At 35.9% G+C, this 27,528-nt stretch overlaps 1 protein-coding gene across 3 annotated transcripts in view; it reads left to right on the top strand.

The window, feature by feature from the left end:
- LOC124540050 overlaps nucleotides 1–27,528 on the top strand; it is a 103,355-nt gene that overhangs the window by 61,765 nt on the left and 14,062 nt on the right. For all 3 annotated transcript variants that reach the window (XM_047117454.1, XM_047117453.1, XM_047117455.1), the window contains exons 4-5: nucleotides 420–515; nucleotides 27,293–27,442. In XM_047117454.1, coding sequence (XP_046973410.1) covers nucleotides 420–515; nucleotides 27,293–27,442 — 246 coding nt within the window. The remainder of the gene's footprint in view (nucleotides 1–419; nucleotides 516–27,292; nucleotides 27,443–27,528) is intronic.

Raw genomic sequence — 27,528 nt, 5'->3', positions numbered from 1 at the left:
TGAGTTTATATTATTCTTGTATTTAAGGGACCTTTGTAATCAGCCTACATGTTGATCTAGTATATGAGGATTACAGGGTGCCATAGGGTGCCATTGCGCCAAGCACAACTTGTTTTTTCTTCGTCCGTTTGGGTAGGTATCACCCACACCTCAGGTATTCTACCACCAAACAGTAATACTTAGTAACGCTGTGTTCCAATTTGATGGGTTAGTGAGCAAGATTAAATAAAGGCATAAGGGGCTTAGTTTCCAAGGTTAAATACGTAAGGCTTAATATTTTTAGGCGGTGGTGACCATTTACTGGTGACCTGGTACATTTAGTCCACCGACAAAATCAGGCTTAGTAAGAGCAATCCCTTACTATCTTACTACAAGCCAGAAAAGGTCTGTGTAAAAATGTAAAACATTTTTGTCCCCAGTCTGCATTCCAAGAAGGCTGGGCGACAAGCCTACTGTCAGCATACTACCCTCTGATGATGTCTGGATCATCACTCATCGTCTGCTTCTGGGCAGAGGTAAGTTATTTATTTGTAGACTTTATTGCACAGGATATTGCAGGTTAGAAGGCGGCTTCCTAGGATACCTTATTTCTTTCAGGAATTTTCTGACACTCGTTTAAGTACTTATCACATGTCGACAAAAAATATATTTTGATATGATTTCGTAAGGTTTTGTTTAAATATTACAGTTAGGAATTAAAATAAATTCCATTCAAAATTTTTGGTTATCAAAATATTCTTTATTCATGTAGTCTTATAATCAGTAGCTCGAAGAATTTGCAGGAAGATATCTAAGTAATATATATTAACGCCAGCCAACAAAGAATTGTAATTAAATTAATTAAAACAACGCTAATTCAATTTGAAGGCAATCCCCTCTTAATCCAATGTAGCAATTAAAATCAAACGATTAATGTTATTGGTAACTGTCCTGACAGATTTGGACGAAGGTGACTGTTCCCAAGGCAGAGAAACCATGTTCACTAAATCCTAAGGGAAACCTATACTTTCACTTTTATGGATACTATGGGTTGTGGAATCCCATGACACAAGGGATTCACAAGGGACATAACATCTTAGTTCCCAAGGTTGGTGGCACATTGACGATGTAAGGAATAGTTAATAATTCTTACAGCGTTAATGTCTATGGGCGATGGTGACCACTTACCATCAGGTGGCCCATATGCTCGTCCGCCAACCAATACCATAAAAAAAAACACACATACGATCAGTTCGAATGTCTATGTGTGCATTCAAAAAAAAAAAACAAATTAGAAAAAAAGAATAATTCAATTTTATTTTGCTGTCAAGATTATCACTATATGTATTATATATATAAACCTTCGTCTTGTATCAATCTATCTACTGAAAGTAGTAGTAGTAGTAAGTAACGTAACAGCCTGTAAATTTCCCACTGCTGGGCTAAGATCTCCTAACATTAAGGAGAGTAGTTGGAACATATTCCACCACGCTGTTCCAATGCGGGTTGGTGGAATACACATGAGACATAATTTTTATGAAATTTGACACATGCAGGTTTCCTCACGATGTTTTCCTTCACCGCTGAGCACGAGATGATTTTTTTAAACACAAATTAAGTACACACATACAGTGGTGCTTGCCTGGGTTTGAACCCGCAATCATCGGTTAAGATGCACGAGTTCTAACCATCTCAGCTCTACTGAAAACCCACATCAAAATCCGATGTTTAATTTTAAAGATCTAAACATACATAAGGCCAACAACGGTAATCGACTTCGTTTTATACTATGTCATGATTACATAGAAGAAACAGCAGCTACCATAATAACATTAATCAACAAAAACGATAACGTCTAGATAAACGGAATGCTATGATCATTGGATTAAAAGATAATAAATTGACGTCAAAGGAAATACGATAGGTACGGGGTTTAATTAATAGGATATCATTTATATGTATTTGATCGGATGTGTAATCAGCGCCATCTGTTATCGTTTAGCGGAACTAGTTGTCATTTATTGACGTTATCGTCCTTTGACGTTAGAGGTTTATACAATGAAAGCTAGATGTCATTAGTTGTATTTTTTTTAGTATTTATTTTTTTAATATTGATCTCAAGTTTTTGACTTTTTTTTTTACTTTCTTACTATGTGTCGTCATCCTTGCTCGTGTTTTAGAGGTTGTTTGTCAGGTGTTGATGAAAAAAGTAAGCTATGTTATTCAATTCAATTCTTGGCTTTTAGTTGTGCCGACAGGGCAGATTATTTCGACAATGTCACGTAGGATGGAGAAGACACGAAAGAGATTGATTGTTACAGTTGAGGAAACAAACTCAATTAAATTTTGAAGATTAGCATATTCGTAGTAATTTCCTTGTTAATTATTCATCTAAAACAACATAAACATTAAGGGTTAAATAGCTTTGTTATACTTTGGACTTAAAAGACAGACTGACAGTTTGACACATAGAGTTGTTTTCGCATTTATAAAATTATTATAGATTGCGATTTAACATATAGGTTGTAGAAATATTGATTATATACTACAATTGTATAATGTATGAACAAGTTTTATTATTATATTGTATCTATCATATGTGTTTATTAATATTATATACGGAACGGAAGTAAAACGACTTTTTTTAAAAACGACGAATAACAATCAGACTTTATCCTCAAACGATCAACAATTACGTTAATTATTTTAAATAAATAATATTAAATAAAACAAACCTAACTAAAACAAAGTCACAATGACTCAGAAATTGTACATCCGGAGCACTTACAACTTCGCGCCAAAAAGTAAAACTAAACCTCCGTGGTAGACGTCCGGCGTTTTTTTTTTTAATTTATTACGGTACATGGTATTGATGCAAAAAGCATTAAGAATATACGTTACTGTACAGTTTATTTACGATACATTATGCGAATTTTATATATCTTAAAGTTTCGAAAGAATTTGTTTTGTTTGTGTAAGTCTATATTATATCATCAGTGGAAAGGAAGAACTGCTCAGGCGCCGTAGTGGTGCTTTTTGGAAATTAACTTTAAAGTTTAGTTTCAATTTAACGCTTAATCGTTTCTTAACGCTTTCCACTGATGATATATGTACATGCACAGGGTATTTCGGCCCTGTCTGTGGTTATCCTTTATCCAGCTTCCTAAAATATTTTGTTTGTACCATAACGGATTTATTCATTTATAATTATTAAGATATCAGCCCATTTATCATCATAATCATTATTAATCAATCGTAATCCCTTCTGGTCAAGGCCTTTCCCCTGAGGCACCCTCGGTTCTCCGCCTTTCGCAACCAGTCGCCCTATTTAAATAAGGGCAATAATTTGCTTCAACAATTATTAATAAAAAATATTAATATAACAACATCACAAATATTATTCTGATCCCAATGCAAGTAGCTAAAGCGCTTGTGTTATGGAAAATCAGAAGTAACGACGGCACCACAAACACCCAGACCCAAGACAACGTAGAAAACTAATGATCTTTTTCTACATCTACTCGGCCGAAAACCTATGAAACCGGTGTACATAATACTAGACCACGGAGGTCGTGAAATTACATTAAAAATATACACAATAGGTATAACATAGAAAAATAGAAAGACCACAGTGGCGTGCATTTGGAGAGGCCTACGGCCTGATGATGAGCCAGCCAGCCACAGATGATGATGATGATAGTTGGAGATTGATGAGGATCCAAAAATAATATGTCACCAATCAAAACGCGCCAAAACTCAAAATGACCAAAACGTCAATTTCGAATCTTTGTCGTGTCGTTATTTTTTGTCCTTTGCATTTGTTTTTTTTTTCTTAAATTAAATTCCTTTCGACCGTGCAATCAATCTCCGATGTCGTGCGTGCTCATGGCACGTGACTTTGGCTAAATAATATGTTCTCTCTGTACGTAAATAAATAATGAACCGCTGAGCATATAATTGAAATATTTGTAATATAAAACTTATCTAGTACTTAATAATTAAAAAAAAAAACAAATAGAAACTTAAAAATGATTACATTAAAAGTTTATATGGACAATAAATCAATTTATTGTTAAGAATGATTTTCTATTTTAATCATCATCATCAGTCCAATGCTGTCCACTGCTGAACATAAGCCTTTTTTTTCCGCTGGAAAAACGCTTTTCGCGCTTCCCCCACGTGATGGAAGTGGGGGAGTGTGTGGGACTCCCCGGTTTCCTGGTGCACCCAGTACCACCGGGTTTACCCACTAAAAACCAGCGGTACCCTCTCCGTCTTTCGGCCGGCGCCACGGGATCGCTTACGCATGCTACCGTGACGGCTGAACATAAGCCTCCCCCAGAGCGCGCCACGTTGCTCGTTCCTCTGCGTCCCTACTTTAATATTTAATGTTATTTCTTCACAGTCAGTACTGGCTCCGGCTTTCATATTAAGCTCGATTAATGTGAGCTATTATACGTTAGATTAGCGCAGCTCGCGACTTCCAGCGCGTTTGTATTTATCAAAAAAGGAGTATTTGTAACCTGAGTTACTCCTTATTACATCAGCTATCTGTCAGTGAAAGTCCAGTCAAAATCAGTCCAGCCAGTTAAAGAGATTAGCCGGAACAAACATACACGCAGACAAAAATTGTAAAAATATAGTTACATATACCAAATATATACCGTGTATACATGCATTTAATTAAAAAAAGATTACAGACTCCAATTTCATATAAGTATAGATTATATAGTACACACAGACACCGCTTGTTCATTACAACCTGTGGAAGGATAGACGTTTGACATTGTAATATAGCATATACGTCTGGCCGGTCTCACAGAAACACTTTTAAAGCAAAGGCATCAAGGAGCATCCTGAGTATCATGACTAGTCTTCAGGGTGACGCTGCCGAAGCTATTAGGTCCATTCCGAACTACAAGAAAGGCATCAGCGTCTGTGTTGTACTCGTAAAGTTGTTAAGGTCAATAAAAGTATATTAATCTTTATTAATATTATAAATGTGAAAGTAACTATGTCTGACATTAGGCTACTTTTTTGCCTGACACATGAGAACCAATTCCCTAAATTGCGAGCGAGGCCGCGCGCGACTACTAGTTTTAGTTGGAAATAAAACTGAGGTCCTTGCCTCTACCTTTATGTAGAACATGCAACAAACCGTTATTAACCAACTGTAAAATGATATGAGTAAGTGCATGTAATTGCCCTTCTTTGATAACGTTATAATTTAATTTTTAAACAATCTAAACTTCAGAACGGATATGTTTTTTATTAAAAAATTAATTACAATGTAGAGATCTTTGTTTTCGAAATATATTATAAACTCATCGTAGCACAACAAACAACAACAACAGACTGTAAATTTCCCACTACTCGGCTAAGGCCTCTTCACCCTATGAGAAGGCTTTTTTTTTTTTTTTTAGCGGTACCCTCTCCGTCTTTCGGCGGACGCCACGGGATCGCTTACGCATGCTACCGTGACGCCCTGACGGTCGGCCCGTCTATACGGGCCTCCAACAGCTAGGGGGGATTCCCAGGGTACTGGGACCCCCCCTGGTCCCTACGGCGCCTATTGAGGCGGAGGGAGAAGGTGCGCGTAGCGCCCTTTCCTTCTCCCCGGTCGTCTTCTGCGGAGCGAGTCAGCGGCGGCATTTTTTTCCCGCTCCCGCTCCGCTGCTTCCTTCTGCGACATGACACTTTCGCAGAAGGAACGCATCTCCGACCAACCCTATGAGAAGGCTTGGAACATATTCCGCCACACTGTGCCAATGCGGGTTGGTGCAATACATGTGACAGAATTTATATGAAATTAGACACGTACAGGTTTCCTCGCGGTATTTTCTTTCACCGCCGAGTAAGGGATGAATAATAAACACAAATCAAGCACATGAATATTCAGTGGTGCTTGCCTGGATTTGCACCGAAATCATCGGTTAAGATGCACGCGTTCTAACCACTGAGCCATCGTTTCGATATCGTAAATAAACAGATTCTGTAGCACATTTTTAATATAGCATGCACCCATGCGCAGCCGGGGCGATCGCTAGTCGATCAATAAAATAAACGTGTCCTTATTTTAATTTACTCATAAGTTGGCGGTAGGGCAAATGGGCATCCCTTAATAAGTTTTAACCAATGCCCAAATCCCTAAGGCACCACCTTAGAAACTAAGATGTTATACCAGGTATTGCTGCTTCGTGGTAGAATATAATGAGTGGGTGGTACCTACGTAGATCGACTTACCGTTAAGTAAATTTATAAATATTAGCTAAATAAATATTGTTATATAGATTTAGATAATTTTAAAGTGTCAAGGATTCTTATCTGACAAGGTGACGTTTGTTCTAACGAATTTGTTCCTAACAAATAGAATATTAAGAAGATCGTTTAAAATACAATCAGCTACGGGACGTGGGTTCATTCCGAGAATTACAATGAAATACTTATTTTATGTTTTACAATAAATAAACTCGGCATACCGAGGGACCAGTTTTTGTATACACGTATTATTAGTACAACTTAGATGTAGCATCGGCAAAATTCGTAAAAACCGAATATACGAATTGAGTACGCTATCCCAAATCATCAATATTTATTTCTTATGTGAATATGATGTTTACGTAAACGTAATAACTTGTATATAAATATAAATAAATGTAATTATTGGAAAACATCACATACACTATTCTGCTCCAAATGTAAGTAGCTAAAGCTTTTGTATTATCGAAAATCAGAATTAACGAGGGACCATAAACCCCCAGACCCAAGACAATATAGAAAAATTAATGAAATGTAACATATTTATTAACATTAGAATTAATAACATTAAATGCTTAAATATACAAATATGAACTAAAGCAAGTTACTGTATAAATCTTGACCGCGTGTTATGGTGGCAAGAATGCTAGCAGCATTTCCCTGTTGAATCGGAATTCCGATCCTCTGGGTAACAAACGAACCTATCCTCCTGTCACCAGTGGAGGCAATGAATAGAGGTGTTATACTTTTGATGAAAGAATATCTTGTAATATCATAATATGACCTAATATATTCGTCAATTTGACATGCACTGGCTTTCTCGGGTTGAACTGACGCGAGAATCTATAGCGACGAATAGCGTCGAATGGCGCGATAGGGAGCTATTTCTGTTGGTTGTGTGAATCGGCAGTGATCGGTTTTATTGAATTTGCCGATGCTACATCTAAGTTGTGTCGTACTTATAACTTAGCGACGGAATACAGCTTTGCATTCGTATTTCGTGTATTCAAATACGCGTTGCAATTCTTTTGATAAATAAACCCGTGTGATAATATGGACGTGACTGAAATGATACTCAGTTGGCGCCAAAAAGTTTCACTAAAGGCGTTTCATATAGAAATGATAGTCAATTTGATAATGTTGTCTTAAATTTTCGCGATTATTACACATTTAAATAAAACTAATTATAACGGTTGAATCGCGTATATTAATTATTTTTAAACATCCCGACGTTTCGAGCACTTTGCAGTGTTCGTGGTCACGGGTAGACTGACCCACTGACTGACTGGTCTACCCGTGACCACGAACACTGCAAAGTGCTCGAAACGTCGGGATGTTTAAAAATAATTAATATACGCGATTCATCCGTTATAATTAGTTTTATTTAAAAGATAGTCAATTTGGCCTGTGAAGTCTGATTTGAACTTTTGTATCATGAAATTGAACATAAAGATAGAATTTAACTTGAAATATCTCGATTGAAATGAACGGTTCCCTTGCCTTGGATTTAATTACCTGACGTGCACCCTCTGTCATACGGGCGTAGTCGCCGGCGGAAACTAGTAGTGCACAAGATTATGCACCACAGAATATATTTGGAAAAAGTTACATGACTTACAGTTTAATGGGCTTTAGGCTTTTTTCTGAAATGATATTACAAGCATATCCAATATGTTTTTTTGGTGTTTGGACTTGGGACTCATTACCCAGAATTGAAGAGGATGCCGCTGCAGACCTGCTCCGCAGATGACGACCGGGGAGTACAGCTGGTTTTTGAGTGGCTATTCTGGTGAACTTGGGTGCACTCGGCGTCCAGGCCATTGGGTGTCATACATACCCCCCCCCACTTCCATCACGTGGGGGAAGCGCGGGATGCGTTTTTCCAGTGAGAAAAAAAATGGACTGCTTTAGTCCACTACCAATAAGGCATTGGATTTTATATGGATATGTTTTATCATGGTCGACATATGGCCTGGAACCTTGTCCGTGGCGCCGACTCTCTACTAATCTGGCAAGACTTGTTTTCAAGTGAATTCTAATGAAATCATTATGTTAACAAAATGTAGTCAACTTCAATTAAATTCTAATTAAAGTATCGATTTATATTTAGTTGACGCCCGCTTGGGTACCACCACTCGTTACTTATTCTACAACCAAAAAGTAGGTGGTAGGTAGTGTGTCTACATACTAAATTTACATTACGTCTTATTTTTTTATACTATTTCTTTATTTGAAATTAAACACATATGCAGGACACGAGATGAATTATAAACACATGAAAATTCAGTGGTGCTTGCATTGGTGGATTTCAACCCGCAATCATCGGTTAAGATGTACGCGTTCTAACCACTGGGCTATCTCGTCTCTCTTTAATATTTTAAAAATGGTTTATTTATTGTCTATATCTAATCTAAGGATCTAATTAAGTAATAATAATTAGCGGTTGCCGTTTGCGTGACGAAAATTGAAGGCTGTGTTCTCACCGTGAAAATATTAATGTTTTAAATACCCTTTGTATTTAAAAAAGTGGATTATCTGTCATATAATTATGACGGACAGTTACGAAATATGCCGTGCCATGTATAGGATTAATGTGCGGACCAATATATATAACAATATTAATATATATATTGTTTAAACTTAATAGAAGCAGTGCGAACTCAGCAAGGTAGCAAGTTTTTAAAATTGAAAATTCTAATTTGTATTTTTTTTTTTTGAAAACCTATGGTTCCATTATTCTTCTTGTGTGGACATCCTAGTTATCGAATAGTGTAGCGATTTGCCTCATTTGATTGTATTATATGATTTAATTCTCAAATCGCATTGTTAATCTCGGCAGGCCCGCCATAGTCACCAGTTCACACGGTCTCGCCCGAGGTACGAACCGCTTAGCGTAGATAGTGCGCGGATAAATTCGCCGCGAGCGAACGTCGCCGTTCGAAAGAACGCATTCGAAATTTGAATTTTTTTAATTTTTATATTCGAACGAAATTTCGAACTATTTTTTTTTTACTTGGATTTCGGTGTTGTGTTATTGTGACTATGGAGTGACGAAAAATGTATGTTATTTTTTTTAATTTTTTTTTTATTTAACTGTCTTAGGCTGCATCCTTAATAACTCAAAAAAATTAAAGTCTATATTTTCTGTAATCAAACGGTTCCTTGCGTATTTCTTGTAGTAGAGATCAACGTTGCGAGTTTAACTTTACATTCTAAGATAACTGTTTTGAGAATTAATGTAATTCATAATTAAAGACAGTGTTATAACAGTTAAAATAAACAGATCTAGAAATTTCCTCGTTTAACTTACAGGTTGATAAAAATATTCGAAAAACACGTTTCGATAACAATATCCAAAACGATGTTTTGTTTATGTAATTAATGATAATGTATGTAATTTAATTATTAGATAACATGGTTCTGTTTAAAATATTTTTATTCTCAATAAAAACATTAAAATGACGAAAAAAAAATCATATCAGTCAATGGTTATTTATTTTTTAATTCAATTTTTTTTTCATTCAGCCAGATTCATTTACGTAAAATTTTTATTTTTAATTAAAGTGTTACACTTAAATATACCCATGCTACATATAAGTGTGCTCATAACATATAAGCAAGTTTACATATTCAATGTAGCGGTACCGGTCTGTAATTTTGTTTACATAGAAAAAATCATAATAGTACTAATTAAGATAAATTGATGAATATTTAAATAACACTATATTTTTTATATGAAGATTAAAGTTAATAATATTCGTATAAAAAATTTATGAGTAGGTTCGTACTACGCATTTTATCATTCAAGTAATCTTGTTATGAATAACAAAATCGACTATAATAATGATAATTTAAACAGATACTTAAATTGATCCGCGGTATTATGTCAAATATGTGTTTTCAATTTAGTAGGCGGACATACCTTACAACGTCAATACACCGTCAATATTGGTAGCTAAGATGTTATGTCCCTTGTGCCTGTAGTTACACTGAGTCACCCTTTAAACAACAATTTTGGTTTTGCTGTTTGTCGGTAGATGTGATGGTACCAAACGAGATGGGCTCCCATCATGTACATATGATGTACAATATATTATCTGATGTATCTTAGTGAGATATACTCGGTAGAAGCTGTTTTCCAAATCCAAGTATTAGCCCAAATCTAGAGTAATAATGTAACATGTAAAAATATTAGATTTTAAATTCGAACAAAATAAAAGTACGACACAAAAATAATTTTAAAAAGTACATCACAGCAACGGTTCAGAAAAAAGTAAATGGATTTTATAACAAACAAGGTGTGCCCGCGAATTCGTCTTGATTACCAAAATGGTTACTATTGTAGCCTAAGTTATTGCATTAGCTGTCTACCAGTGAAAGTCCCGTCAAAATATATCCATTCGTTACACAGATTAGCTGGAACAAACAGATAGACAGACGTTGGTGTTTTGTTTTATGTACCGTGTATTAATACAAACAGACACTTAAATTTTATTATATGTATAGATAATCTACTTCCGACTGATTCCGATAACGGCGCCAAATTTCAAGGGAGACTAGTCACAGAGGCATTCTCTATTCTATAACGTTGTTTGAACCAATAAATGAATAGAGTCGTGTGACATAATAATACTCGGCAGTATATTTAGTGTGTTCTGGAGACGAAGCAAAATATAAGTAGCTATTCAAATTGGTTCTTATCAATATCTTAATAAAAATATGTTCGAATAATTTATTTTCTGTTATTAATTAGTAGCGTGGATTTTGAAAGATTTCTACTTTGTGGTCTACAAATCCTTCAGCTTTGTACTAGCTCTTCTGGGTAGCTACTTCAAACTCATGTCAATATTATGTATTATTGCGTTCCGCTTAGATCTGATGTTACTACAGGCATAAGGGACATAACATCTCAGTTCCTTATATAAGGTTGGTGGCACATTAGCGAAGTAAGGGATGGTTGATATTTATGCCAATGTCTATATGTGGTGACAACTAATCATCAGGTGGTCTATTTGTCGGTTCGATTACCAAAAAAGCTAGAAGTATGTAAAGTCCTTCGCTTGGACAGTTTCTGATCCCTTAGGATGTACCGTCCCGACGGATTACGAAACCAGTGAGTGTTGTGTGGGTGTAATTTTTGTTTGAGCACTCAAATTTGTCCTAAAGTTTTCTGAGCACTCAGTTCTTGCTAGAGGATGACAATCGTGACCGAAATCGAGGAGAACATGATTATATCGTCGAGATAATGTCTCTGACTCAAACTCAACGCAAACTCAAATTGCTTTATTCAATATAGAAGTATTACACTTTCTTATTGATGGTCGATTGAAACAGTACCACCGGTTCCTAAGATAAATACCCTGACCTCAGAAGATGAAACAAACTCAGCGGTTAAATACATGACACGTTCTACGTTGGAAAACGTAATTACAAAAGTAATTAAAGTTTTCCAATTCGTCATCATTTGTCGGAATAACGGAGAGTTATTCTGTTAAAAATAATACCCAAAATCGTTAAATATTTACTAACGGCAAGTAAATATGTATTTAAATATTCAACAACGAAAAATAAACTCTAAAATTGACACATGATTTATCACAATACGATCGTGTTTACCTAACTAGTCAACTTGTTATGACTGATATGTTTTATATTATTGTCGCTGTTTTCTGATCAACCGACCCGAGTCGGCTGTGGCTTTGGCACCAGCGATGGCATTTTCATGTGTAGATAGGGAACCCGATTTTGTCCAATGATATCCTGTTCAGTTGTGTACCAATGGATCGAACAGTCTGTGTAGCACCAAACGATCTTAAGGACAAAGGGGACTGTTGAACAGCAGACGGTAATGATAGTAAAGTCACCTGTAAACATCCCATTGCTGGGCTAAAACCTCCTCTCTCTATATAGGAGAAGGTTTGGTGTAAATTCCACCATGGTGTGCCATTGCGTTTTGGTTGATATACATGTGGCAGAATTTCATTCAAGTTAGACGCATGCAGGTTTCTAGTATTATTTTCAACTGTCGGGCACGAGATGAATTATAAACATATAAGGTATGGAAAATCAGTGGTGCTTTAGAATTTGAAGGGTAATTTTTTAAAATAATTGTAATTCAAAAGTCCTTGTAAAAGACCAGATTTATAGTTTTTATGTTAATGATTCAGGGGAAGGTTGGTTTTTATTAAATATTAAACAAATAAAAGTAAAAAATAAGTTATACATGAAAGTATATTTCGTACTTCATTCAAGGTTACCGATACCATTTCTCTCTTTTGAATGCTAAGCATCAAGTCAATCGGACCTAAAGTTCAGCAGATCTTGTGACACATGGTCAGAATACCGAAGTAAATTGTTTCATCCATTTTCCTGAAGCTAACTACGCTTTAAATGTCACAAGCGTCTTTACTGAACGATTATTTATTAACGACGATATGCAAACTTTTTGTTATTTATCCTCGACGATAAAAAGATTATTACCTTGACGACTTAGTTTTTAAGAGGAAATATTTAGAAATTAATCCAAAGAGAACAAAATATATGTAATATAATATGAGTGAATATTTTAGCGAATGAAATTTGCAACATGTTTTGTCTTTATATGTAATTTTATTGAGTGTCTAGGTATACTCTGCACCTTAGGTATGTATTATATTTAAATAATGCCCTTGGTCTCTATCTATATTAATATTATAAACGTAAAAGTGATTTTATCGGTTTGTCTGTCGCTCTTTTACGACCAAACTGCTGAACTGAATTTGATAAAATTTATGAAAAAAACTTGAACTACAAGAAAGCACATGGGTTACGTTTTTTACCTAACACATGACAACCAACACCCTCAGCAACAACAACAACAACAGCCTGTAAATTCTCACTGTTGGGCTAAAGGCCTCCTCCCCCTTTGAGGAGAAGGTTTGGAACATTTCCACCACGCTGTTCCAATGCGGGTTGGTGGAATACACATGTGACAGAATTTCTATGAAATTTGTCACATGTAGGTTTCCTCACGATGTTTTCCTTCACCGCTGAGCACGAGATGAATTATAAAGACAAATTAAGCACATGAATCAGCGGTGCTTGCCTGGGTTTGAATCCGTTATCATCGGTTAAGATGCACGCGTTCTAACCACTGGGCCATCTCGACTCCTTCCGACTCCAACCAACAACCTAAAACGAGCGAATCCGCGGGCGCCTACTAGTAATGATATATATAAATGATACTTGTGATAAGATTTTGCGCAACTCCGTATGGGTAGGCACTATCATATATTGTACCGATAATAATCAGCAATACTCAGTACTGTTGTGTTCCGGTTTTAGGGATTTTAAGCCAGTACCTACAGACATTGGTGGTGTCAAGTTTCTTTGTCAGTCCACCGTAACATGCCCTAAAAAATGTTTGGCTAAGAGTCACCATACTTGTAATTATTTAATTACTGGCCGTTACAGAATTCGCGATTATTAAATTAGACTGTTATTATATGGTTTTGTCTCGTTTTGACACAATTAGCGAAATACAATACTGACTAGACAATATAACTTTTATACATATATAATAAAATTGGAGTGTCTGTTTGTAATATTAAAAGAGCCCTTTTTTACTCAATGCATATGTATTTATACACGGTACATATACCAAATTAACATTTTTTTACAATTTTTGTCGCCCTGTCTGTTTGTTCCGGCTCTTCTCTGAAACGGTTGAACAGTCTACCCGTGACCACGAACGCTGTAAAGTGCTCGAAATGTCGGGATGATAAAAATAATTAATATACGCGACTTAAATCCGTTAAAACTAGTTTTATTTCAATGTGTAATCGCGAAAATCTACGACAACATTACGGTTAGACCGTTTTTACGGGACTTTCAATGTCAGATAACTGATATAATAGTGAGTAACTTAGGTTACAATAATATTTGTTCTTGTTATATTCAAATGCGTACAAGGTCGCGGGTAAAGCTAGTATGTTATGTATTAAGATCAGTGACCAAATATGATTACAGGGCGGGTGTATAGTTTATTGTGACTCGTGGCCTCCATAAGTTATTCGCGACGCGTTTTTCTTGTTTTGTCACTTAAAAACTTGTTGTGATTAACTTAAAGATCAGATAACTAAATTCTTGTTAAGGTATCATTATACTAATACAGGATATTGTTGATTGATTACCTTTTTAGGACGCACAACAGCAACAACAATAACAACAGTCTGTAATTTCCCACTGCTGGGCTAAAGGCCTCCTCTCCCTTTGAGGAGAAGGTTTGGAACATATTCCATCACGCTGTTCCAATGCGGGTTCGTGGAATACACATGTGTCAGAATTTCTATGAAATTTGTCACATGCAGGTTTCCTTACGATGTTTTCCTTCACCGCTGAACTCGAGATGAATTATAAAGAAATTAAGCACATGAATCAGCGGTGCTTGCCTGGGTTTGAACCCGCAATCATCGGTTAAGATGCACGCGTTCTAACCACTGGGCCATCTCGACTTTTAGGACGCAAGCCAATCTCAAAGATGATCTGCGTATGAGATCAAAATGAAAAGTCAAAATCAAATCCATTTTATTTAAGTAAACTTCACAGTGAAGCGTTTTTGAATCGTCTATATTTATATGCTACCACCTACTAGATATTAGGTAGATACACAAGTGCATGGTAAGCTTTAGGTAGGCTGTAATTCTGACCGATGAACTGACATGATTAATACTTGAAGAAAGTATACGCATGATCAAATCAAATCAAAAAAATATTATTGTAGCCTAAGTTACTCCTTATTATATCAGTTACGTGCCAGTGAAAGTCCCGTCAAAATCGGTCCAGCCGTTCCAGAGATTAGCCGGAACAAACAGACAGACAGAGCTAAAATTGCAAAAAATGTTATTTTGGTATATGTACCGTGTACAAATACATATACATTGAGTAAAAAAGGGCTATTTTAATATTACAAACAGACACTCCAATTTTATTATATGTAGCGAGCTCGGGAGATGTTATGACATTTATGATGCCATTATGCCATTATGATGTACTTTATACATGTAGCAAATGTCTTAGCGACCGTTTGAACTGTAAGGAAGTAAACCTAATGACTCGTATAAATTGGATGCTGTTGAAATCATCTCATTTCTGACATCACACCAATACGCCAGCGACCTTGGGTGTTGGTGTTATATTGTGTCTGTAGTTAGTCTGGCTCACTCATCCTTCAAACCGGAACACATCAATTCTAAGTATAGGTGTTAAGCTGTAGACAACAACAACAACAGCCTGTAAATTCCGACTGCTGGGCTAAAAGCCTCCTCTCCCTTTGAGAAGAAGGTTTGGAACATATTCCACCACGCTGTTCAAATGCGGGTTGGTGGAATACACATGTGGCAGAATTTCTATGAAATTTGTCATATGCAGGTTTCCTCACTATGTTCCTTCGCCGAAGATCGAGATAATTTATCAACACAAATTAAACACATGAAAATTCAGGGTAATAATATGGAATCTGCGACGTTCACATCGCTAAGCAACGTTCAAAAAAGTTTTGTTTTTGACAAGATAATTGTATAACAACAACAGCCCGTAAATTGCCATAGCCCACTGCTGGGCTAAAGGCCTCCTCTCCCTTTTGAGGAGAAGGTTTAGAACATATTCCACCACGCTGTTCCAATGCGGGTTGTATAAAATAAGGATTATTTTGATTTGTTTCGATTATAAATAACTTTGACGAATTAGTTGCTTTTGCTACAATTTGACGTATAAAATACAATGCTATACTATAAAATAGGAATGAGCAAGTGCGTTCTCTAAGAAACCTTTAAAATGTATTAATGTATATTATGTAATTATACAAAGTATTATAATTTAAAAACTACATTGTATGTGACAATGCGACAAAGCGTAACTATGGCGAGTCAGGACGAAACAATTACGGCCCTGCAGACAATGCTTTTTGTTATTTTTAAGTATAGTAATAACATTGTTAATATTAGTGACGGTGTACCTTCAGCCTTAAAATGTGGTATCTTTTGAGACTATTATATATACAGAACCTTACTTACGAGACGGTAGGACTCTGTATCAGGCTGTCTACATATCCAGTAGTCAATGCATGGAAGTTCGTCTTATGTACTACCGCCTAAAAGTAACGATTGATGATGACCTAGAGAAGAGCCGAGATGGCCCAATGGTTAGAACGCGTGCGTCATAACTGATCTTTGCGGGTTCAAACCCAGATAAGCCTCACTGAATACATCGTGAGAAAACCTGCATGTGTCTAATTTCAACAAAATTCTGCCATATGTGAGTCCACCAACCCGCATTGGAGTAGCTTGTTGGAATATGCTCCAAACCTTCTCTTCAAAGGGAGAGCTTAGCTCAGCAGTGGGAAATTTACTATATTGTAACGAACTGAGAAATGATGGTCCCTTGTGTTTGAAATCAAATCAAAATGTACCTTAGTTAAGGCTTTTACGAGGACTTTTGAATGGTATCTTAACGACTGTATGAAGTGAAGTTACCACCGGTTCGGAAAGTAGCTTCCACCGGCAAGAACTCAGCAATTTCTCTTTTTCAACATTTAAAAACACAGTCATGTTAGTTAAATACAAAGATATATGTATACAATATAGGATATATTGCCTGGAAGTAACAAGTATTAAGTTCACGCCCTTTTATTTACACTGGCTCACTCATCCTTCAAACAGACGAAGTATTGCTACTTGGAAGTGGATTATAAAATTAATGGGGTACCCATTTACCCATACTTGTGTAGCGAAGGTACTTAAATTGTATTTATAACTTGTATTTCCATTATTTTTATGATTGTCGCGTTACCTACTGTACTTTGAAGGTATTATGTTCGGAGCCTTGACAGATGTGTCAACAGCAACCGTACAAAGTTTCGAATCAGTCGGTAAACTCATACAGGAAACAAACAAAGAAACATTCCTCGAAAAAAATATGTTTATGAATATTTATAGATGCCTATAAGTATGTACATAGATATTTTTACATGTTCGTACTCGTTGCTAAGATTTGTGATGACTGTCATGTCATTTTCATGGGTTACTCATCAAATGCACTCATGGATATGTTATGAAGATATATGGAAGAACGTTTTGTGTGATAGAAATCTCTTATTCGGATGAGTTCGGTTTTGTATTTATAGATCTATTCGTTTATAATGGCACGCCTCTCTAAGTTTGATTATCAGCGTGCGTCAGTGTGAGTGAGGGGCGTTTGTGTGTGTGCAACGACAAAGAGTAAGGACAGCATAAAAAAATTAGGTTTATCTTGTTAAAAAAGAGTTAGAGTCGAGATGGCACAGTGGTTAGAACGAGTGCATCTTAACCGATGATTACGGGTTCAAACCCAGGCAAGCACCGCTGATTTATGTACTTAATTTGTCTTTATAATTCATCTCGTGCTCAGCGGTGAAGGAAAACATTGTGAGGAAACCTGCATGTGACAAATTTCATAGAAATTCTGCCACATGTGCATTCCACCAACCCGCATTGGAACAGCGTGGTGGAATATGTTCCAAACCTTCTCCTCAAAGGGAGAGGAGGCCTTTAGTCCAGCAGTGGGAATTTACAGGCTGTTGTTGTTCTTAAAAAATAATGAATTTAAAGCAGAGTAGAGACATTATGAGTGAATAGATCTACTAGTAAACGAAAGTACACTATATTCATTTAATCCTCAGAATCCGATTGGTTATCCAATATGAACGGATAATTTAAGCACAGGACTATCAGTTTCAAGCTATTTATAAGTGTAACACTAAAACCTGGAGTCTGGAGTCATCCTGCTAAGACGAAAATTGACTGACGCATTCTGTATTCTTGACAACTGTCAGTTGCTCGGGATTAGTGATGTACTGAAAGTGCGAGTTGGAATCACAAAATTAATCATGTCAGTTATATGGATACCCCCTTAAAAGTGTATTTTATTCTGTTTTTAGTATATTGTATTAGTAGCTATCACAGCTTATGAGATACAGCTTTGTGACAGACGGATATATTAATAGATAAGAGAGATAGAAGGATAGCGGAGTCTGAGTAATAGGGTCCCGTAAGGGTATACGGAACACTGGCAATTAAAAATGCAAGTTGGTATTATGATACGGTGTTTAATTACTTTTCGGTAAATTCTTAGCACCTTCTAGGGTACATCCACTCGATCGTGGAGTTGTCAGTAGCACACTATCAGCAACCGGAAGGTAAAACTCATTGAGCTGCGATATCAATTGAATTCCAGTGTATGTATATAATCTATTACAAATTTCGACCGCCTCTGCAAGGTCTGAATGGTATTAATAAAATAATTGTAATTTTAAGGTCGAAATCGACTTAAATACATTAATATAATATATATGTACTCATATATACATATAAAATTACCGGAACCTTTATACCTATGCAACACAAACCATCACACTCCATTTTACTCCCTCAAGGGGTGAATTAAGTAATAAAAGATCCCTATGTTTAAATTGCATCTAAATCGGTTCAGTGGGTTACAGAAACAAATTTTGCATCAAAAATATGAGTATAGATTAGATCACATAACTACAAGTAAGTCTAAGTAGATAATTAAGTCTTTATCACGGTATAGTTATTTTCATATTCACATTTATTTCAATATTTATTTAAATATATAAAGTCAATTTAAGTTCTTTTAATACAAGTTATATGTTTTGCGGGCATTTTGATTGGATTGCGATTACGGGATAATTTGTTCCTAACATCTATCACATCATGTCTCCCGTGGACCCCTGGGGGATGCCTGGACCACTTTGGGAATCACTGGTCTAACCAATCAAAAGAGGAGTACCAAGAGAGTCATTGGTCGATATCTTGAATGAAACATTACGTTCTGAATGTCGCCGAATTTGATATCGGAACTTAGTGTAACGGAAGCTTAAACATATGTATGTCAATCATTATCTGTAGTGCATAGTATAGTAGAGATATATGTATGTATGGAGAATATATCTTAAGGGATCTTTACCCTTTTTTCGATTGAACTTTGCCGTTTCATAAATTAAAATAATTTTTAAATAATACATTAGTAAATTACTTGTTGACTTCCAGGAAATATAACAAACGTATATAATTATATTTAACTAAAATGACTTTGTATTTTTAAATGTTGAAAAAAGATTACCTACTGAGTTTCTTGTTGGCTAGCTTCGGTAGAATCTACATTCCGAAGTTTGGTAGCTTCACTTAATATATGTAGTTGTTAAATAACGATTCAAAAGTGCTTGTAAAAGCCTACTTGAATAAAGTATGTTTTCATTTTGATTTTGGTATAGGTTAGATTACTTCGAAATCTGTTTATGACTTTTGGAGATTTTACAATCTCTCTATATTGCGATGTATATTGTTATCTCTTTCTTTTGTTATTGCTATTTCATCCCACTTGTATTAAAAAAAATCTTTGGTGCAGCCACTCGTAACTAATATCACAAAAACATAGCCAACTTCGCTGACGTCACAGTTAGATTTTTATTTAACCTTATTAATAAATTTAAATGTAATGTAAAAAAAGTAAACTAATATACATAAGACTCGATATACAATTTGAAGTTATAACGGTTTGGAATATCCATGTCGGTAAAATACCGAAAAGAACAGTTAAAACTCTATTCTATCTATTTCTCTGTGGTACTGGCGCCTGTAGTTACACTGGCTTACTATGAATTGAATGAAAAACAAAATATTTGGTAGTAGAATATTTGATAACTGAGATGATGCCACCCAGTCAAGCTAGTATAGACTTATTGATTCAATAACACCTTTGTTCCTGAAACTATTCCACGTAATATTTGTCGTTTTTCTACTCGGATATAAAGACGTAACAATTTATAAAAACTGACTAAAATAGAAGTTAAAATGTAGTAGAGGAAGTGTTTACTTAGAAATCGTGGCGTAGGAAATATTAAGGAAACCAAAATATCAGCAGATGTATTTTTCATAAGTAGAACTATATTAGCTTCCGTCCATAGGTTCGTCTGCCTTAGAGAGAGGAAGGGACCTGTGTCAAGTCAATTTATAAGCTATCTATATTAATATTCTAAATGTGAAACTCTGTCTGTCGTTATTTCACAACCAAACAGCTGAACCGAATTTGATGAAATTTGGTATGAAATAAACTTGAACTCTAAGAACTAGCACGCACTGGTAACTTTTGTCACGGTGACTGTTTCGTCACTCTTGTTAAGTCCGTGAATATGTACAGATGCAGACACAAATGTCACACCGTAAAGTGCGCGCACCTCCATACATATTCATGGACTCGACAAGAGTGACGAAACAGTCACCGTGACAAAAGTTACCAGTGCGTGCTAGGTCTAAGAAAGCTTTTATTTTTGCTTAACACATGACAACCAATACCCTGAAATGGACGAAACCGCGGGCGACTACTAGAGCTAGTTCTATATAAAATTCCTTCCGAATTCGCTCTAAAATTATCATGATTACTAAATTAAAACAAAATAAGTAAATTTAATGTTAGTAGCAATTTTACGGCGTTGTTAATTAATTAGTTGGCTATTAACTCATTATTACAGATACGCTCCATTCGACCGTGAATACAAACCGACCGTGACCAAATAAAAAATGTAACTTCGCATTTCCTATACTGATAATGTCAAATAGCGTTTTAGTGTCGCGCCGGTTTGGGCGTTACGTAATTCGGTTTTGAATCTATAGTTCTTCCGTTCGAATCCTCGGTCGAGTTATTATACAATGTATTTTTATATATGTGTGAGAAAATAGTACACAAATTGTTAAATTGAAAATTAATTCTACTATATTGATTCATATGTAAGGTTATGCAATGGACAATTATAGGTCCGCTATTGTTTCTAATTCATAGGTTTGATTTAAAAAAGAAATGTAATATTAAGGGCTCATATTATCACCAAACATTCAAAATATATATCTGTACTGTTAGTTGCAGGTTTCCTCACGACGTTCTCTTCACCGCCAAGCACAATATAATTTATTGTAATCAAAAATATTCTTGCTTGTGTAAGAGCTTGCAATCATTGTGAGGATTCGTTAATCTTTACTGATTGCGGGTTCAATGTCTGTTACCATAACCACATACCACCCACTGGCCTAATTTCCTGTCTGCCTACCCACGCCATAGAACCAACTGGGACCAGTCTAGATAGACTGGTTTCCTTAAATTAAAAAAAATATTCTCCAAGGGATGATTTCTTACGGACAGGGAATTTATGAAGGTTTATTGACCTCAACGGTTACAAATGGTAATTTGACGCGAAGGGAAAACCAAATTACTAGTTAGTAAATAAATGTTTATCATAATACAGAAAATTACAATTGAAATTCATGTCATTACGATGAAATAATTCATTAGTTTCATAATGAAAAACGTTTTGACGATGTTGTTTCTGTTGTTTCTTTACTTGGTGATAGGGCTCTGTGCAAACCGCTCTGGGCATGTACCATCAGAAATTCTATCGGCAAACGGCATTACGTCGTACGTCGTGGTCCGGTTTGAAGCATGCAGGTACAATGACAGGCATAAAGGCCCATTGAATAGGTTAGTTATTGATTGTCATAGGTCAATGATTATGCATTCTGCAACTGGCTCTGTTGCCATTGGTTATGATTTGGAGCCAAAAAATTTGAGACTCACTGGTTCAATTCTATCAAATTTTGCCACGGTAGCATGCGTAAGCGATCCCGTGGCGCCGGCCGAAAGACGGAGAGGGTACAGTTGATTTTTTAGTGGGTAAATCCGGTGGACCTGGGAACCGGGGAGTCCCACACACACCCCCACCTTCCATTACGTGGGTGAAGCGTGTAACGCGTTTTTCCATCGACAAAAAAAGGCTACCCAATGACCATGATATGGTACGACTTTAAAGCTGACCTATCTAGCCCTAAATATAAGTTCTATAGATAGAATTTCAGCATCTGTGCCTCCTACATGGGCTAGCAATATACATGTGGTATAGATATGTGTGCGTGTTCGCACATGCACACTCCGAGACCTTCATATCCTCCTGACCGATATCGGCCGAAGTGACCATTTTCAATAAACTGAGCTAGACAAGACAAGTATTTAGAGTACAGTCAATGTGAGAAAACCTTCGTCAGTTTTTCAATTAATTCCTTTATCAAGTCTTAATCTCTTAGTGCCTTTTGAATCTAAACATCAAATCAATGCGACGAAATATGCCATTCTCGATCGGTGTTCAGATGGTCGCTCACACTGAGCACACGAAAATAGATCTTAAGGTGACGAACCTTTTCTTACCCCGACTGTAAAACTGCAATTAGTGTATAACAAACAAATTAGCGACATTCCGTAACCGTGTAGCTTTGAATTGACTCTGATCTGACATCTTTTATAATTGCGCTTGTAGAACGCGAGTCGAGATGGCCCAGTGGTTAGAACGCGTGCATCTTAACCGATGATTGCGGGTTCAAACCCAGGCAAGCACCGCTGATTCATGTGCTTAATTTGTAAATAATTCATCTCGTGCTCAGCGGTGAAGGAAAACATCGTGAGGAAACCTGCATGTGAGAAATTTCATAGAAATTCTGCCACATGTGTATTCCACCAACCCGCATTGGAACAGCGTGGTGGAATATGTTCCAAACCTTCTCCTCAAAGGGAGAGGAGGCCTTTAGCCTAGCAATGGGAATCTACCGTCTGTTGTTGTTGTTGTAGAACGTGCTAGTAGAATGTGTTGCTAGGCAAATCCGTTACTGGGTGCTTTCCGAGACATAAAAAAGAAAAACGCAACGTCTCTCGAAGCCGTGACCTAATGATCTGCATACATACTAGCCATTATATGATATTTTTATATGATATATTGTCTATCGTATATGTATATGATAGACAATATATATGATTTATGACAAGGCCTCAATCACGGTCGAACGGTCGCGTAATATCGTAATCTAAATAAAAATGCACTTGGAACCTAAATATGCATTTTAATTGAGGTCATATTTATTTACTAAAATTACTATTTAAATCTATATTGAATAGATTTATAATATAGTATTTATATATTTATATTGGAATGGATTTGAAGTTATATAACTGCTTGTATATACAGGGTTATTGGTAATTCGACGTACATCAGCTAGGAGGTGATTGGGGTGACTATTTGCAATAATTTTAACCCCCATAATGCATTATCATGTTTTTAGTTTTTTTTCAAAATTTATCAAAAATGCAACTTCAAAAATTTATTTTAAAAAAAAACTTCAATAAAATTCTATTTTTTTCTTCTGATTTATAAAAACGATGAGGCCTGAGTCCAGCAGTGGGATATTTACAGGCTGATGTTGAAACTAAAATTCAATGAATAATTTCACTATAAAACTGTGTTCATAAATATGTTCAATTAAATAATGTTAAATGCTTAAATATATACAAATATAAACTAAAACTAGTTACTGTATAAATCTTGACCACGTGGAATGGTGGCAAGAATGCTAGCAGCATTTCCCCGTTGAATCGCAATTCCGATCCTCTGGGCTAACGAACCAGCCCTCATGTCACCAGTGGAGGCAATAAGGCGAGGTGTCATACTTTCAATGAAATATATATTTTATATTAAATAATGTTAATATTTGTTTGACCGTCAAATGTTATTGTAACGAATGCAGCGAAATGTAATTTTTCGTGTGTTATTTCCATGTGAACTTCAAACGCGTATCGCTATTAATTGGTTCCGCATAAATTGTTTTAATTAAGATAAGCTCAAATGTCGATACCAGACTTCATTTCTTGCTCGCTATAATGTTTTAATCGTTACAGGTAAAAGTCTGTTTTGTTACGACTTACCTTTATTAAAGTCAATTGACTAGGTAACTGGTAAGGCTTTGGACCGTTTGGCCGTATCACCCATTCATCATATATTTTAAGGGTGAGCCAGCACAGCATAATAACTTAGTTCCCAAGGTTGGTGCTGTATTGGAGATGTAAGGAATTATTATTAACTTTTACGTCAACAATGTCTATGCAGGTGTTTATAAGTTACCAATTTCATAAAAAGAAAATCTGACGAAATTGTCGAACAGAAAACGCAACATTTTTTTATCTCTCTGAGTGATGACCTCAGAATATGCCATAATAATCACTTAAAATAATGTTCCGTTTGAAATAATATTGAAAAATCTTTATTAATATTTGGAGACAATGTACGGAAAAATAATAATAAAATGTCGATTTTCCTCTCGCTAGAAAATCGATAGTTTTTCCCATTTAAATGGATGTTAAGGAAATTTGTCCGTAAATAAATATTTATTCTCTTGTATAGTCTAAAACAAAATTCGTTTCCGCCTATACTTCTCGCACAATTTGTAAAAAGACCATATAAGACATCAAGTTACGAATTACAGCTGGATATCATTGGATAAAATAACAAATGTATGGAACTTTTACTTGGCGGTTGGGCTTTGTGTAAGTCCATCGGGTAGGTACCAAGCACTTATCAAATAATCTACCGCCAAACAACAGTACTTGGTTTGAAGGACGAGTGATCCAGTGTAACTACAGGCACAAGGGATATAACATCTTTGTTCCCAAGGTTGGTGGCGCATTGGCGATGAAAGGAATGGTTAATATTCCGTACAGCATCATTGTCTATGGGCGATGGTGACCACTTACCATCAGGTGGCCCATATGCTCGTCCGCCAACCTATACCATAGGACTCGTTGCATAAACAAATTTAAGTTATAACAAATATTTATTTCTTTTGAACATACTTGATATACACAGTATAATTTGAAATATAATTGTTATGCTTTGCATATAATAATATGTTAGATCTACCATTATTGTATGTTTAATTATATCTTTGTTGCGATTTTAGAAATTGTGATTATTATATTTAAGACGGCGATTTTGCGGACAGCATAGATAAAACTAAAATGACATATAATCAACCGCCTTAACTGCATTTAGTGTGTGTAATGACATTTCAAAAGTACATTCATTGTAACTTCTTAAGGGAGGATACCGCTTCGTAACGTAACTTGTAACGGCGCCAGTCTATCTGACTTCCCTTTCTCTCACGCATATTGCAACGATAGCATGCTTCAACTCTCTCCCTTTAAATCTTCCCAATGTTTTTCTTCACCACCAAGCACGAGATAAATTACAAATACAAATAAGTACATGAAAATTATTGGTCCTTGCCTGGGTTTGTAACCGCAATCATCAGTTAAGATGCACGCGTTCTGATCACAGGGTCATCCCGACATTAGATTAACAAATGGATATTTGTCATTAAGGGATCGAATAAATAGAAAAAAAATAACTTTGAAATATTTTTTATTAGCCATGCAAAGATAGATTACTCCCAATTACGTCATAGTATCATCTTATGACATTTAAACATTATCAAGTCTTGTCATGAGGCTATGTAAATATGTATAGCTAGTTGCGTAGTCCGGTTTCGTCCGCGTTATAACACAACTGCCCATACAACAACAACTCATGTACTGCCCAATACTGAGTTGTAATGTATCGTATAGTTCTTAAAGTTTCTTAATAAATAATAATAAAGTAAACTCTTCGATGTATTATATAGTTCTAACATGTAATGCTATTAAAAATAAATAAAACTGAAAGTCGGCAGTTATTACGTCATGCATGTATGTTTACAGTCAGGGTATAATCTTAACCGTCAATGTAGTATACGCAAGCGTTTGTTGCTTCCCAATAGACGTATTGGGTACTGCTGTTTTTATTTAGTGCATATTACCGTGTGCTGGTAATATTCCCTGTGTATTTTGTCCTGATCGCTCCAGTTGTTCTAGACACCGATGAATTCCACATACCTAATGTAGGAAAAACGCTTAAAAACTTAAGTGAGAAAAGAAGGGGGTAAGGTATATGTATATCATGTCAGCATGCGCAAGCGATACCGTGACGTTCCTCCGAACAGGCTGACTGGTACCGCTGCTTTTTCAGTTGGAATTTCGGTGCACTCGTTACCGGCAAGTCAAACAAACCCTGCCCATCCAGGGGGTGGAAAAGCGGTAGCGGGTTTTTACAGCAAAATAAAAAATATATTGATTTATATTAACAGACGTTTAAAAATATAATATAAATAAAGATCTTATAACTTTTATAACTTCAAAGGTAATTAGCTATAGGCTATCAATGTAAAGGCTATAAAACGCAGATTATTTTTTTTTTAATTTGTTTGGTATAGGACTGAATTGTAAGATTCTGAGATGAGCAAACCAACAAACTATTAAATTTTATACATAAGTACGAATTGATTAAATGTCATTTAATTGTATAATTTAATTGAATGCCTGCACGACTCATTACAAGCGCATTAATGTTAAAATAATAAACATATGTGTAGGTGTTTCTAATCAAACACGTTATGGCCTGTGACAAACTTACTAATTAACTCGTTGTGGCTTTGTTACACGGTAAGGCTTTGTCTGTCCGTGTGCCGTCAGCTCATCAAATGATACATTATATTGTGGATGTTGATGGTTGGAAGAATTACGAATACTAGCTGAAACTGCGGTTTTACCCGCTCGAAAATTATAAAACACATAGAACTGGGATTCCGTTTTACGTTAGGGTTGGATTTTCGTAAAATTGGATAGAGTTTTTGGTGGATGTCTATAATAATAAAAGTAGAATTAGTCTATTTGTCTATATATTTGTTACCGTTACGACTTATACACTAAATTGTGATGATTTTCTTGTAATGACGTAGATGTCGACTATTCAATATTACATTTTACGGAAAACGTGGATTATATTCTTTTTTCATAAAATTCCCAAATATTTGAGTGGCCTTTTTAAGCTCGGTAGGCGCAATAATATGTCTAATTAATGAGAAATCTTTAATTGTGGTATACGTTGACGGACGAGCATATGGGCCACCTGATGGTAAGAGGTCACTATTACCCATCGACAATGACGCTGTAAGAAATATTAACTATTCTTTAAATCGTCAATGCGCCACTCACCCTTCAAACCGGTACACAATACTGAGTACTGTTGTAACTAATAATTGTCTGATCTTATCCCCAGGTATTCCACCTCCGCGACATCCGCTGGGAGAGGCCGAGGTTCATCTCGAAGTCGTTCCTAGCCTTCGTGACGTTCAACGTCATCAGCTACTCGTTGCTGGCGGCCGAGGTGCTGACCACTAACATCGCTGACACTTCTGCTGAGAAGAAGGTATTTGTTATTTTATTTTTTTTACACGCAAGTCAATGATATTCTAAGAAACAGATTTTACATTTCGTTACAAGTAAAAAGGATAG

Source organism: Vanessa cardui, chromosome 24, assembly GCF_905220365.1.
Source record: "Vanessa cardui chromosome 24, ilVanCard2.1, whole genome shotgun sequence".
Lineage (NCBI taxonomy): Eukaryota > Metazoa > Arthropoda > Insecta > Lepidoptera > Nymphalidae > Vanessa > Vanessa cardui.
This window is presented reverse-complemented; position numbering and strand designations above follow the sequence as displayed.